This window comes from Vanessa cardui, chromosome 26, assembly GCF_905220365.1.
Source record: "Vanessa cardui chromosome 26, ilVanCard2.1, whole genome shotgun sequence".
NCBI lineage: Eukaryota > Metazoa > Arthropoda > Insecta > Lepidoptera > Nymphalidae > Vanessa > Vanessa cardui.
Window position 1 is genome coordinate 4,037,995 of NC_061148.1, and position 16,651 is coordinate 4,054,645.

At 29.4% G+C, this 16,651-nt stretch overlaps 2 protein-coding genes across 3 annotated transcripts in view; one reads left to right on the plus strand and one right to left on the minus strand.

Moving 5' to 3' along the window:
* Positions 1-725: 725 nt before the first annotated feature.
* Positions 726-5,533, minus strand: LOC124540714. 2 transcript variants are annotated; one of them, XM_047118394.1, is made up of 5 exons: positions 5,316-5,533; positions 4,950-5,197; positions 4,221-4,379; positions 1,784-4,063; positions 726-1,164 (listed from the first exon to the last, which is right to left on the minus strand). In XM_047118394.1, the coding sequence occupies exons 2-5, from the start codon at positions 5,116-5,118 to the stop codon at positions 1,094-1,096; spliced, it is 2,679 nt and encodes an 892-aa protein (XP_046974350.1). In that variant the 5' UTR covers positions 5,119-5,197; positions 5,316-5,533; the 3' UTR covers positions 726-1,093. The 2 variants fall into 2 exon arrangements, with proteins under 2 accessions (XP_046974350.1, XP_046974349.1); XM_047118393.1 differs by having other exon boundaries at positions 4,950-5,201.
* Positions 5,534-6,289: 756 nt separating this feature from the next.
* LOC124540702 overlaps positions 6,290-16,651 on the plus strand; it is a 107,740-nt gene continuing 97,378 nt past the window's right edge. Inside the window, exon 1 of the mRNA XM_047118378.1 lies at positions 6,290-6,503. Coding sequence (XP_046974334.1) covers positions 6,449-6,503 — 55 coding nt within the window. The 5' untranslated portion in view covers positions 6,290-6,448. The remainder of the gene's footprint in view (positions 6,504-16,651) is intronic.

Below are 16,651 nucleotides of genomic sequence, written 5' to 3' on the forward strand. Positions count from 1 at the left end.
TGCCAATAATAATATTTACTTTATAGTACATATTTACAAAAAAATTTATTAAAAATCAATCCACAACTTTAAAATAATTTTGTAGTACTGCGTAATATGCGGAAAAGCGTAATTTAATTAAGCTTTTATTTCATCAAATAATAGAAGTAACCGAATAGTTTTCAAACAAAGCATGACTCAAACTATATGTAATTTTACGATATGAATGAAATATAGGAATAATTAGTATTTTGTGGATATGTCATCCTATAAGCTTGTTTTTTTTTTTCTATTTTACCATCAAATAAAGCATACTACCTTATCACATAAGGGTTACCACTTTTGTTAAAGATGATCAAAGTTAGTAAGTTACTTTAAATCAAGGAAATTTAAATGATAATGACAACACTAAAATAGATTGTCAACAATTCTATTACTTTGTAACACACATTACTATGTATATATACCTAATTTATATATTGTTTTAATAATGTATTTTAGGCATACAAAAATCGTTACTTTGTTAATATAATTTATAGTATCGAATTACAGCCAATTTTAAAACTAGCGTATGGTTTTTTCCCTTAATTATGAAAATATATCAGGTAGGTATAGGGTTTTTGACTTATTCCATTGTCATCTTCCAGGATCTTTGGTTACAACATAAACTGAAGACCTCGGCTCACTCTGACAAAAGCCTGAAAAATACTCTTTATATTAAGTTTAAAGGCAATAAAAAAAAACAATTGAAAACAGATGATTTATTGATCTTAAGTATTATAGGAAATCACAAAAAACATAAAAATAATGGCTTTTGACAACTAATAATTATAAATGATGAAGGTATCCTACCTTCATCACTACATCTTAAAAAAAAATGGGTAAGTTGAATGTACTTATAACAGTCTTATTATCAGTAAAAAAATAAACTAGAGAATAATCAAAAAAAATTTCCAAATAGTGGTTTATCCAATGTTAGTAACACAGATAACATTTTTCACAGATCATTTATTATTTTTTAAATTTAAAAATGCAATTTTCTCTTAAAGCTTATTCTATTAATAATCAAATTTTGAACTCTAAATAACAAGTATTATGTTCACTTCGGCTTATACTACTGCTTTTTACGTTTGCTGCTTCTTAATCTCCTCCTGTTGATTGGTACTTGCGTCCTTCGTACTGTTCCTAGAATATGAATGGATATATAATTATAATAAGGGCTCAATTAGATTAATAAATCTTTAATATAAAACTTTTCTAAGTTGAATAATAGAAATAATGTTAAAGAATTTGTATTGAAGATTGTAATCTATAGTTATATTATAACTAGCTGAACATACTTAATGCCGTCACCCCCAATATACTCATTGGTGATATGAGGGATAAATTAAAAAAGGAACCGGAGCCTTCCCTGAGACTCAGGCTATCACTGTACCCAATTCCATCTCAATCAGTTCAGTAAATAAGGCATGCAGAAACAGATTTGCTTTTGCATTTATAACAATAGTATAGATACTGGTGTTTCATTGCTTGAATACACCTAAGTCAGAATTAGTGTATCAAATAAATAATATGTAATTTTTTACTAATGTCAATTTCTTTGTTTCTTAAAGCTTGTTTTTGACACAGGTTTTATTATAGCTGACTATTTATTATACCTTTTGAGTATGGAACAAAATGTTTAGTTAACTTTTACTTAAAGTTATTATTACTCAAATCGATATTGCAGCACAATAAACATAGCAGTAAATCTAAAATGGCAACTTTACAAATAATATTACATACTATATTTGACTTGACTTACTTTTCACGACTTTAGTTGTGCTTTTTGGAGTTTCTAATTGCTCTACTACTTTCTTAGAATTTCTTGGACTCCTTGTGGTTTTTTTCGTAGTTTTAGGTGATTTTTGAGTTTCATTTTCACTTACATCATTTACAATTTCTTGATTGACATTTGATGGTTTTTCTTTAGATTTATTTTGTTTATTAGGTTGGGTTTGTTTAGCTTTATTAGCCATTGACCTGGTACATCTAGTATTAGGAACTTGTTTCTCTGTATTTTGATTTTTAATTGCCTCAACTTTTTCTTTAGCTTCTCTTTTTTCCTTCATTTTATAAACTTTAATCATTGCTGGTGTGTAACCTACTAAGGCTGGGTTTGATTCGTCCAAATCTTTTGTAACTTTACCATTTATTCTCCTCTTTAAGTTTGCTACAACTTCTTTCATAGCGTAAGTAGGAATAATGTTTTGAAAATAATCTTTTTGTAATAGAAGAGACTGCGAATTTGATTCAGAGATTTCTGAAGAGGCATTAGAGAGTTTTCGTATTCTATATTTGCAAGTTGAATCATCATCGTCTTCATTTTTATCATTTGTAGGATTTCTTTCCTTACGTATTATGTGTTCCGGATTACCTGCTAATATCTCTGCCCAAGTAAATTGTCGGTCTGAGCCCATAAATTTGCCAAATTTACCAATACTGTTTCTATGCCTTCTGACACCTTTACGTTGTGTAATGTTTTTTTTCTTTGATCGTAAATTCTTCGGCGAAAGCTTTTTGCCGAAAATGTCGTGAGGCATCAGAGATTTTTTCAAACGAGCAACTAAGTCTGCATCAGAGATAAAGAAATTTCTTGAAGTACAAGGTTTCCGAAGACCTTCACTTGACGTATTTAGTGTTTGTTTTAACAGTTCCAATTTGAGGTCATTTTCAAAAGAACAGATATTCTCTCTTTCATATGCTTTTTTGATACCATTTCTGGCTAAAAAGTCTGTTGGAGTGTTTTTCCTGCCAAACCTCTTGGCATAACACAATTTCCGACTCATTGGTGACATAGGTGGTTCAGCAAAGTTGACTGATAAATCTTTATCAAGAGGATAACCACTTTTTAACAATTCACTTCTGAATAAGCTTCTACAGTAGTCATAATCTGGTCTGTCAGTAAAATCTAGACTAGTGACATATTGAAGATATTTCTCCATAAATTGAGGATAGAATTCAGTTTTGAAGCAAGTTTTCAGTAACAATTTTATGTCATTCATGAAATTTTTCTTGAGGGCATGAACTAAGTCAGGTTCTGCTAAAACTTCTGTTGTTTTCCAAGGCAGAGTACCAGTGAGCCAATCTAACAAATTATATCCCAAAGTTTCTAAGTCAGAACGTCTAGAATGGGCACCAATGTGAGAATCCCTTGAACTGTATTCCAAAGTCCCATCATGGGCTTTTCTTGCATCCATTCCAAAATCTTTATGATTACCATTTGAATCAAGAAATTTTGATGCAAGACCAAAATCCAGCAAGTACACTTGTCCATTAGATTGACCAAGAACTGCCTCTTTGTGGATTTCATCTAGATCCACATCATTTATTTCTTTAATCTTCATTCCATTTAGTTCCTGTATTTTCCTTGATGCATAAATTAGGTTTTTGCTACCAAAATCATCTAAAAGTTTCTGATAAGATTGGTCAGAACATACAGAACTGTTTAAATCTTCATAGTTTACATAATTAGACAATTGTCTCAGGTTAAATGCATGATGACGATGCAAGGTTCTACTGTCTTTATCGGACAGTATTTTCCTTAACTTCTTTTTAACACTCGCCAGTCTTTTATCATTGTCCTCTTGTCCTTCCAAAGAAGACCTACTGTCTCTAACAATAAAATCCTCATCATCATAATAATTTGATGTTCTAGATTTATTTGTTTTAGTTTTCTTATGTTTTCTTGACAATAATACAAGTTGTTTATTATCTTTTTGGTAAGAAGGCGGAGGTTTAGGTATTTTATTAAATTTATTGCCATCAAAACCTAGCATGAGATTTGAACTCTTGATATCTGAATGTGTGTAACCTTGATTGTGTAAATATTCCAAAACATCAAGTATCTGTAAAGCTATAATGAGGACATTTCTTTTATCTAAGACCTTTGCTCTAGATATTATTTTCTGTAAATCAACATCATAGCGAGGTAAAACTAGGAATCTGTATTTTACACCAGTATTTTCATCTGTGAATGATCCACTCGCAATGTAGACTGGCATACCCAGTCGTTTTTGTTTGTTCTGTTGACACCAGGCCTTAACTAAAAAATCAATACAATACATTATTTTGGATTTCATTATGTTTATTTGAATTTAAACAGATTTTGTACACGGAATACAAGTATTTTTTACGACATGGCTGGATATTAATTAATGTGTGATGAAATTGATGAAAATTCATTAAGATATATAAATTACCTTTAGAAACTTGTGCAGTCCTTATAAGACAATGTACTTCAACAAATAAAGGTCCATTGCTGTGTGGTTCAATTTTTACTACATATCTAGCATTTAATTTTGTCACTTCTTTGTCCGTCTCATCTGAAGCTAAATAGATCCTGCCGAAGCTGCCTCTACCTGAAAACATGTTTCAACCAATCCTAGATTAAATTTATACTTAGTGTTTCCGGAACTACATGACTGTCTTTCTATATTATTGTAGATGTATAAAATTTTGTTATATAATGAGTCATATGCTGACTTTATATCACTGCCACACAATCATTTTTTGGATTACTTCAGTTTTTACATAGTTCTCAATTGATTAGTTCCTATTTTAAATGAAGTTTTTTATGATAGCCTGTATATGAACTAAATTTTGCCTGTTTTATTTCAATAACTTCTTGGTAGAGTTAACTGTTAACTTCTTTTCTACTATTGTTTAAGTATATAAGACTGGCAGAGTATAATATTTACACAAATGTGAAATTTACAATACTTTAAGTTAAGAATTATATTAACTTTGAATTGAAATTTGTTTATACACTTGTATAAGTTACTTGTGTTTTACTTTTTAACATGTTAACAATACTTATTGTGGACATACTTTTCTATTGTAATAACCGTATGCCTGTTCCATTTATAGAAATAAATAAATAGTTGTTAACTTTTGATTTCAATTTAGTTATATTTAATACCATTATTTACCTATGGGCTTTCCAATGCGCCACTTCTTCTGCAAGACATCCGTGAAAACAATGCCCGGTGGCAAAGCCTCATCGTCACAGAAACTGACATCCAAACTAGGTGGTTCTTCTACCACCTTAATTTTTTTAGGAGGTATTCTTACTTCAGCCTCATGAACCCGACGGGGCATATTGTAAATAATTAAAAAATCCACTCAAAGGTTCATTGATCTTCCTGATGAATGTTATCGGTTATTTCCTTGCTGATTTCTATCTAGGACAAAATAAATATATTATATACATAGAAACTTATTAAAGGATGACGAAAATCAGTTCCGTAATTTCTAAATTTTAGGTTTTAAATATAATTATAGGTTCAAAAAGTTACCAAACGAGTTTTTCTTTATGGCTGCGAAGACAGGTATATTTAGAAGCTAAAAAAACTTTATTTTGGATGAAAATCTATTCTGGATATTTCAAATTGTCAATAATATGCACTCCACTACTTTACTTTCATTAACAAACAAAATTCCACTACTCATAACAAATTGTGATGGTTTTAACGAATGTTCGCCATGTTGTTAGAAATCAACCGATCAATTTGATTCATTGTTGCCAAATATAAAAAAATAATGAAATGATTTTAAAGTTGTTGTAAGAATAAGAACATTTTAACACTTCACAATAACAAACATTTTTCTATGATTTTTGATAAGTATATAAAGACAAAAAATAAATTATTTTATTATGTTATTTTTTTTTAAACTGATTGAAACGATTGTACAAATAAAAATATTCTTTGTTTTATTTACGTTCATTATTAATAAAATCTTATATCTTAACTGGTTTAGTTATAATTTTCTTATTTTTAGTAGGTATTAAGAATCTACATTTATATTAATATGTCCAGTTCGTGACAACTGGCAATAAAAAAAAACTAGTCAATAAAATTTAAAATAACACAAGTAAATAAGGCGCTAAGTAGGTACCGAAAATGCCACTTAAGTAGTATTCTTTAGCTTTGCTTGGATTTAATTGTTATTATTTCAAGCTAAGCCATTTAAATTAAGCTACGGTAAGTGTGGGGTATAAAATAATGTTAAATATTTAGTGTAAACTGCTTTATTGAATAATCGTATAACAGTTATAGTTTGTATTCAGTATGCAATATGTAGAAAAAAATCTTAGAAATATTATTACTAATCAATTAATTTAGGTAAGTTAAATTATTAAAAAAGTGTGAAGAGGAATGAGAGTCGGAACTCGGAATCACGTCTAGCGACTAGCGAGTAACGAGACTTCAAAATCCAAAGTCCGTATTCACAATTTAGTTCTGTAACTTTTTCATTCAATAGTCGTCAGCCGACCGTGCGGTCGCGTGTGTCGCTCCACGCGTACGTGTCCGATGTTCTTTTGTTTGTCAACAAATAAAATGAAGTGTACAGTGTTAGTAATGTGATATTTTGTTTTACGTTTTATCAATTATAAAATGTTAATTAAGCGTTGCATTGTGGCTTGAAGATGGACGGTGCGAACGCTGACTCGGATCACTCTATGACTTGGGAAGACTTTTTTGGTTAGTAAAGTTTCTTATTCGATTTATTTTAACGGAAAGAGTCTTATTCTTTTTTTAAATAAAGGATTAAGTTTTTTTGAATAAGATTTAATGCAAAGTAGTATTAGCCTAAGACTAAAGCGGGAATACTCAGGTATACAGGTTTGAGATATATTTCTTCATATGGTTAGTATACATTATGCTCAATCGGTTCATCGCCTTCTTTTCTGAGTTGCTAATTCTAAGTTTAAAAAAAAAACATGTATCAATTCTAAAAACTTTTTACTGTATCTATCCCTGCTCAAATAAAAATTAGCTAATTTAATCTTTAATTGGCTTCTTAATTAAAGCTAGTTTTATAGCTTTTAATTATAAGCACAAATATATCTATAAATAGAAATTTATTTTCGTAATATATTCTTAATTAGGTAATTTACATTGTAATAGTTCTATAAGATATAAAAATATGAAAGTTCTTTCAAAGTATATTAACCCGTTTTTAAGATTAATGGTGGCATATAAAGAAATAAAAACTAATTCAATGTCTATTAGAATGTATATTGAAGCTTTGATGTCTGTTAAGGTGATGAGGTCAAAATTGACTAAAAATTCACGATCCCAAATTAAAGCTATTATTTCGAAATAAAATAAACTACATAGTTTTGTTAATTAATAAATAAATACACGACAAATATGGATGGTTTATCTCAGGAATGTTTAGGTATAGATAGTAAAAAGTAGTTAAGGCATTTCCGTATTTATGAAGATTTTGTTTATCATAATTTTTTTAAAGAAAAAGGTTTTATTTCACGTTCAGAAACTTAATTTATCTGTGCTTAGTGTTTATCGGTTCTTGTTGCGTCACAGTCTTCTAAATAATAATTTATAATTGAAATTATTTTTTATTTATTTAAACTAGCGATCCGCCCCGGCTTCGCACAGCTGCAATGCTAAAACACCACGGAAACTTCTATAATAAATGTTTCTTTACTAAATTGACCATGTATTTATTATATATAAAAAGTCCTTCTCTAATCACTCTATTTAAAAAAAAGTCTCATCATAATCCGTTGCGTAGTTTTAAAGATTTAAGCATTCAAAGGGATATAGGGACAGAGTAAGGGAATTTGTTTTATATTCTGTAGTATTTGAAAAGCCTCATCCATGTGTATTAAATATATCAAAATGGCAGATATTTTAATAACAGGCTATTACTTTGCTGTAGCGCTGCACAAAAACGGCAATACGGCACCAAATCATCTTCGCTACCGTGGAAAACCTGAATACTCGTATTATCAATTTCAGTTGGTTTGAATTTTTCAAATAAAGAATACATTTCAATGGATGTAATGATGAATATTCTTATTAGTGTTTAGTACTGAACAATAGAATTAATGAACTGCGTTTGCCCAGACATTTTTACAATGAAAGTTATTTTATGATGGATTGATCGCTATTATATAATATGGACTGTATTTTTAAACTTTTGTTTGTCTGATGATTTACTGAACTGTTGGCTTTTGTGGTTACCTAATATACATTTAAATGTCGATAATTACCAACTTACCTCATTTAAGTCCTTAAGTTTAGGCAAATTAATAAGAGTTGATGTTCAATTAAATCGAACACTGTGGTCTGGTATCAACACTAATCATAGTGCATAATAATAAAAAAATATTTGTTTGCGATTAATGTAAAACGCATGAAAAACGTATACAGTACAGCTTTAAAATACCAAAAGCTTTAAACGAGTATAAATACAGAAAGATTACAATAAAGTAGGGATGAGATTTGATTTCTTGTTAAAATTATTAAAAATCTTAGCGATTTTATTTTTTCCATGTATATCAATTCTTTAGGAATTAAATGAATGTACAACGATAATTTCTTTCATGAATTCCAAGAAGAGATTCTCACGTCTTTCGAGATCATGAGTATCATTCCTAGAATTTTACCAAGAAAAGTTATGAAGCATTAAAAGTTTTCATTTGCGTATAAGAGTGACTGAAGTGATCTCTCTAGTATCTTTTGTACTATCTTAATGATAAAAATACCGAGTCGCATAAAGCTTTTATTTTCAAGTTCCCAAATGGATCTATGTGTCGTGATGGCCAGATGGTTAGAACGCGAGTATCTTCCGAGTATCCTATGATTGCGGGTTCAAACCCAGGCAAGCACCACTGAATCTTCGTGTGTTTAATTTGTGTTTATAATTCATCTCGTGCTCGGCGGTGAAGGAAAACATCGTTTGGAAACCTGCATATGTCTAGTTTCATAGAAATTCTGCCACATGTGTAATCCACCAACCCGTGTTGGAACAGCGTAGTGGAATATGTTCCAAACCATTTAATCAAAGGGAGAGGAGCCCTTAGGTCAGCAGTGGGAAATTTACTGGCTGTTGTTGTTTTTGTTGTTGAAAGGATCTATAGTCTAGATCAAAATACGATGTCTAAACCATGTCGCATACTAATTCATCGACTTTCACCGCTTTCTTCTTATCCTTAAGACGCTTAATTGATCGTTCGTGGTTCTTGCCTGGTTTCCGTGTTAGTAGAATTAATAGATAAAATAAAGAATATTTCTTTCCTATTGTTTCGCCAGACCAATAATAAAAGCCTTAATGAATGTTCTGCTAGCACGTTTTTTCGTATAAAGAAAGTTTTGCCTTTTGCCACTATGGAAACATACCATTGTGAGTCATATTTTTTGTTTTATTTTTTAATTTATGGTAAAAACTGTACAATGTTACGCTTTACTATCTTTTATTAAACTTCACTTTTTTAATTAAGTTTATTCCCAATTCACCATAATTCTGTCAAATTAGTTCAGTGTATTGTGGCTTTAGAAGTTAAGGTAAATATTTTTGTAACTTACAATTCTTTCTATGAAGCAACCAATTATTTATTCAAGTACTTACTTACAAAATAAAAGACAAAGATTCGTCCTGAATTCTCTTAGTCTGGGGTGGAAGACTTGAAAACTTTACTCTCGATTAATCTGCAATTAGCTTCGTTAGTCATTTGGAGAAACAAAAGATTTAAAAGGAGAATTGTTAATTTATATACCTACTTATTTGAAATTTAAAAAAAGAACATGTTATATAGGTAGTATATGTTTTACAGTTTATTTTTAATTAACATTATAATCATTACAATAATTGCAAAGAACAAAGCAAGAAATCCTAATTGTAAGATTATTCTATAATTTTAGAGTATTACTAATTTTTAACCATTTCGGAATAAAATGATAAAAAAAATATATCGATTTTACAACGATACGATCTCGCGTGACTACAGGTTTTCAGTTCAAGGTGCTTATACATTTTTATGTTTGAATTGTTAACCGATAATGATGACCTAAATAAAAAAGGCAAAAAATATAAATACTGAAAATGGCAACACATTTCAGTTAGTTTCCAAATACAATAGATTTACTGTTAAAACTTATGTTTTATTTTTTAACAGTTGATCGAATTTGGCTGATTTTAAGAGTATGTTAAAGAAAAATATTATATTACAGAGTACACAATACAAAATCAAAGAAAAAGTTAAAAAAGTAAGTCAAGCCGTGTGGTTCCGGCTTATAAAAAAATACCCCATCCGAGTCAACTTTATATCTTATAGGCGCACCTGTCTGGTGGCGAGGAACTAATAAAATTAAAGAATGCAATCGAAATTTCAGAACGACGAAAAATGCAGATATTTTTCTTTATCAGACTTATTATGATATTTCAATAAAATATACTTCAATATTAAACTTTTACTTTATTTCTTGTTAAAAAAAAGTCGTCGTGACAACGTTACAAGTCAAAACAAGTTCAACGAATGTATGTAAGAAGTTTGTTTTATTTGAACAATGCGTCTATGTTCTTTTTTTTTCAAGTCTAGAATAGAAGCTCCGCAAAAGGTAAAGATTTCTGGCGCCAGCGGTTTCCTGCCAATCTCGTATTGCGTTATGACTTTACTTACGTGCAAATCTGATTTAACTTTATAAAACAAACAAACATAGTAATGAGTTAAATTACAGTTGTAGAAAAGTCTTAAAGATTTTTAGTTATTTTGCACTTAAAATTGATTGAAAGTAAGTCAATGCCACTTGCAATGGTTAAAAGTATTAAGTAATAGCGCTTTTTAGTCCAATAAAGTAATACGCAACAAATGCATTATTTTTTATTTCGATCCAATATATAATAAACAGTTATGGTGGCGGTATGTGAAAGAGAAGTAAGCAAGTGCCGTCTACCGCATGTCGCAACTCGTATCAAATTAATCGCAATGCGCACGGGCTGCCTTCTCGTGTTGCATTTGAAAAAGGAACGCTTGTGCATCATGTTTCTAAACATTTTTTAGTCTATTCAATAATTTATAAACGTATTACATTTATTTAATAACAATTTATTGCTGATAATATCTTTACCAAAAGAAAAAATGGCAAAGACAAAAAGTAACTTTCTTCGTCTCTCTATCAACTGATGTTCTTTTTTTTACTGATCGCTGTTGACGGACATTGTGACAAATGTATCTGATTCATATAAGTACATATATTTTCAACAATGTGTGTGGTTGAATTTCGACTATTGATTAAATTATTTAAATTTCGCTAATTTGGAAGTAGTGTTTTTTTTTTCAGGTAAAGGGAAAACTTGTTTCATGATGTAAATTTTCCACTAAATTAAGATATAAACATTGTTATATTTTTAATATAAAGGTTGAGTACTTGACGTTAAATTAAATATATATATATATATATATATATATATATATATATATATATATATATATGTACTATTGAACTCAGAGAAGGGCGGCACGCCAAAAAAACTCAGCAAACTTCATTAAAATACGAAGATGTCTAAACTTTCCTAACAATGTTCAGTAACGATTTGTAAATATAAAAGACTTACGACCTAGCCTTCCTCTATCCATAGTGTACAATAAAATTCAACGAGCAAGTTGCAAATTATGCACAAAATTTCCTTTTATGAAATTCACTCTTGCATTTTTACAATAGAGCATATAATAGATTGTACAATTTTGTACAGTTTTCAAGGTTGGCTGCACTATAATTCAAAAACTATTCGATATTTAAAACGAACTCTATTCTGTTTGCCTAAAGTTGAATTTTGTTTAACGTAACATGGAAATGTACTCGTTCAATATGGAACTTATTATCTGTGCTTTAAGAACTTCATTTCGTCCTATCGATCGTGTGCAGCTGGCTTTACATTATGCAAATGAAAAGTATAAAGGTAGGGTCACATTCATCAGACTGCTAAAAGAAACATTTAATTTATTAGCTAGGTTGCAAACATTAGTCTTTTAAGTTGAAAAGAACTAGCCTCTATGAAACACGAACCTTTTTCTTTAATTGCTATGATGTATACCTACTGTAAACAAGCGAAGGTAATCTTACCTATGAATAAAGTGTTATTACGATTTATGAAATAAAGTTCTTTGAAATTAATAATTTACAAATACGTAGATATACCCAAGAAGACAGTATTATTTTACAAGTTTACAACAATATAAGTACATAATGTATGACCTTTTTTTCTTAATTGTTAAGTAATAGCAATATGTGATTCTTCGAAACCTTAAGTTTCTCTAAATATTTTTGGGTATATTTCTTTAGAAAAACGAATATGGGATTAAGTTTGATATGGTTTAGAGGTTTTTATAAAATAAACTAAAATAGAACGCAAGTACAAAAATATAGACGTATAGTTTTTTATTATAGTCTTTCTTTCTAGAGGTTATAAGCTTTTCCACTGTTTGCTTTTAAAATAACACTTGACTTGTTACTTTATATGTACACATTGAGGAAATGTATTTCTTTTGATATCTTAATTATAAATAATGCGGTAATGTACTCTATATTTATTATATAACGTTAAATACGCAGTTTTCCTGCGAAGCAATTACTCTGCGCACATTCCTTTTAAAAGCGAAATTTTCCTTTAGTATCCATGAGTCTAATTGGTGTATGAGTTAGTAAGTAGTAAGTAAAGTGTGTTATTTGAAATAGTTCATGGCGAGAAAGTCAGTAGAGCTCTCAGTTAATATTCAAAACTACGTACTAATAATACATGTCATAAAGAAAAATTAACGAAAAAGTAGTTCTTTATTCTAATAAGTTTATCGATGTTTTTTTTGTATCTGTTGACAAATTTAAGTGTAATTAAAAATTAAATGAAAATAGGAGTAGGATATTATGTTTAATTTTAAAAAATTCATTTCAATCATCATACTGGTCAAATTTTGACACCTCGTATTCTTAAAAACATTATTTAGCATTTAAATAGACATATTTCGAAATTTACTTTTTACCTCATGCAAAATTATGCTTTAAGATAATTTCTATAAAGTATTTTTTAGACTTTGTTTTGGTCCCTTTATTCATTCTTTGTTACCCCTTTTAATCCCCTCATGCAATTAATAAAGTAGATGACATTTAAATTGTTTAAGAATGTTAGTATAAAAATATTTTAGTCTAATCTCTGTTTTACTTTTTACGTATGAAGGTTGTTTTATAGGTCTGATTACAATCATAATTGTAAAACAAATTACTTTTTATGATTATTTTTTTATTAAATGCTGAAATAATAGCTTTATGTATATTTAAATAATAAAATATCTTTAATATGTTTTACTAAGAAGCAAAAAAAAGAGGTAAATACTTTGCTTCAATCAATTTGTTCATTGCCATAAATGCCGGGGGAATGTATAATTTACAACCAGTTTAATTAAAAGCAAACACAACAAAAGCAATAAAAATAACACAACAATTGTACCACTTAGCCTACCAGTTCTTCGGGATTATAAAGTATAATAAAATACGATGGTAACATACGCTCGAGAGATATTATCTATGCCTTACTAGTTTACACATCCCACCGACTGTGTAATCCGGGTTTTATATGCTCTGTTGAACTGTCTGTGATAGTCTTTGTATACAGTGCTCTTATAAATATGGCTGAATAATTAACTATCACAGCTGAATTTTGTTTTTTTTTTTTTTTAAGAATTTTTTACATAAATTATCTGTTAATATTATAGTTGCAAATTTATTTTCAATTAGTCAATGTATTTTATTATTTAAAATTGACTGCTAATTATACTAAATTGCTTTTATATGATGCATCAATTATAAAAGTTGCCATTTTTTTTATAATTATGTATCAGTTATGTCGGATCCGTGCATGCATTCAGTTCGCACGCCATGACGCCATAATGTTCGATTAATTATGACTTAACGAGGACCACAATGCATTGCTTGTTTCTTTATTTGTTGTTTTATTCCGAGGAGCGTGAATAGAGATGAATGGCGTGTTAGATAAATAATGTTTGATAACAACTGGAATCTTTGCGTTAATAAAACGAAATATTTCTTCATACAATGATCTTAAATTCAAAAAGTTGTAGACTGCAACAGTTACTCCACTACGTAATATGTATATGAATATCTATATATTGTTCTACCTGTCTGTCATCATCCATAGTCGGTTTTTGATATGAAATATCAATGAAATATTCGAATTTACTTGATGGTAGAGCTTTGCTGCGTAGATACCACATACACATGACATATTCTTTCGTCAAACAATTCTTAGCAATGTTGTGTTACAATTTGAAGCGCGATTGAGTCAGCGTCACTTCAGGTACAAGCAACATAATATATTAAAATCGATGGCTCATTGGCGTTTTAAGAAATAGTAAAAATGTCTTACGATGATAAAATATGTGGGCATTGGTAATAATCACTTACCATCTTATCTATTCTGTGAAAATAATGGAGAAAACAATTTAGTCTGCACCATTGATTAATTTTGTAATACGATAAGATTCAGAATTCTTTAATAGAAATTAAGGTTTTTCAATTACCAGTATCACAATTACTCATAAAGATTCATAAAAACAAATTTTATTTATAGATTTTATATTGTTTGTCCTTATTTTTTTAATTATTCATGGCATTTATCTATATTTTCCGTTTCATTTACTTTAATTAGGAAGAATGCTGTTTCTTAAGGCCTACAATAATTACTAACGACTCGTTTGCACCTATTATTAAACCTTGGCTACGAAGCTTTAATAATAGGTGCAAACGAGTCAAAAACGGATAGTAGTTAAAACACTGTGTTCTGATTATGGAAACTGACAATGTCGTCAAATATTCTAATCTATTTAATAGTTCAGACATAATTAAGCTAAGTCAACTAAACATCATATTTACCTCGAATTAAACTATCATATCAAAAGTATTCGTGTATTTTTTTATCAAAAAAAGATACAAAACTTTAAGTTCAGGATATCTATCTGAGGTATAACAAAGATAGGGGACGCGCCTTCAAGTTAAGACTAAAATAAGTTTGAGAGTATTCTAAAAATAACTCCGTCGATTTTTGGCAACGTTGAGGGTCATATATTCTACGCATGCGCGGCACTGCAGACGTCTAGACGTGGTCTGGACTTTTCATTTCATGGTTTTATAGACGGGAGGTAACATAAAATAGCCCCTATTCTTATGACGATTGAGGCTATAGTTTTGGCGTTGAATAGTTTTCCATATTATGGCCATAAAGCGATTTCTATTGTCTATTGATAAGATTAGCTGAACATGCAAATTTTGTTGAGCATTTTTTAATATATTTATGAATTATTTAAAATGTATGCTTTTTTATTTATAAAATAGAATACTAAAATTATTTAAGAAATGCCTAATAATCTATGAATTTTGCGTAAATTTAAAAGTAAATTGTGAATTGTAATGTTATGAATACTTAAAATAACAAGAGTACTGAGCAGTAATAAGTTATAAACAGCAATCGACAGATACGAACACAGTAACATAATGACCTAGTTTTTTTACGTTCACAGAGAATTCACAACACGAGTGCCCGTCACTCAAAGCGTTGCTAATTGACATTTGTTTGACATTTCCAAGCGCGGTTTTTGTGTTACCATAGACTTAACATGGACTTCGCGAGTCGTATATTATTGGAAAAAGTAGGCCTTCATAATAAAAGATAATATCGCGATCTGAATTAGATTAAATATAATGATTTCGTATTAATTTGTCTTCGAATAAAAACAACGATTTTAATCTTATTCTTGGTACTTACTCGGTTCAGTTGCAATTGTATCATAGGAAAAGAAAATACATTTTTATGTTCAAAATATCGACGTAAAATAATACTAGCATTACAATATTATAAGTAGCTGTATACATGAATATAACAAGCACTATACTGTATTAAAGTAACATTTTCCGATGAGAGTTTATACTCATTACTTGAAAACATAGGGTTTTGACTGAATTGTCCCGATATACAAGCAATACGCCAATAAACGTAACTATATGCCCTAAGAAACGGACAAAGGCAATGTTGTGTTATATCGATGTAATTCTTACAAGCTACAGTTCGCGATAACATTCAAACCCTTGTTATATCCAGGGGTTCGTTTATTATCTGGGGTGTGGAGTGATAACCAACAGGGTTGGCTGTGGTTGTTTGACAGCTTGATATAATGTTTTTTATTTGTTTGAGTCAAGTGCAAGCTAAGCCCATTTATTTAAAGAATATAAATAGTAATGTTCAATTTTTTTAAGCTTACTAAACAAAGAATAATCCTTGCTTAATTATTTTTTGTAGCTTAAAGAATTTTGATACCTTTGCCATTTCATAATAAAAGAAAATGTTGGTTATTGCTGCTTCCTTAAAAAAAATGATCTTCAGTATGTAAGTAAATAAAATCAAGGTCCAATCATTGTTATCATTTTCATTTGGCGATGCCGTTTAATTGGGTATGTTATTAGATTTAATGCGTTCCTTGTCCTCTTGAGTCATCGCACAAATTGTATGTAAATTCAGATAGATTGAAGTACAGAAATGATTTGTCAAACGCATAAGAAAAAGAAAAGGAAATATATCAGTGTTACACTATTTAAAAATAATGTTTGAGAAATTATTAAAAATATATTTTTGTTTGTTTTTGTGCCCATATATAGGGTTTGGTTTACTATACATCGCAATTTTATTCAAATTTTTTTTTAACCTGATATAATTTCATTAATTAATGTATAATAAAACAATACTACACTATACTAGCTGCTTGACGTAATTAATGCTCGCTACCGACAATTTATGCTTTCTTTGCCGGACAATCTCT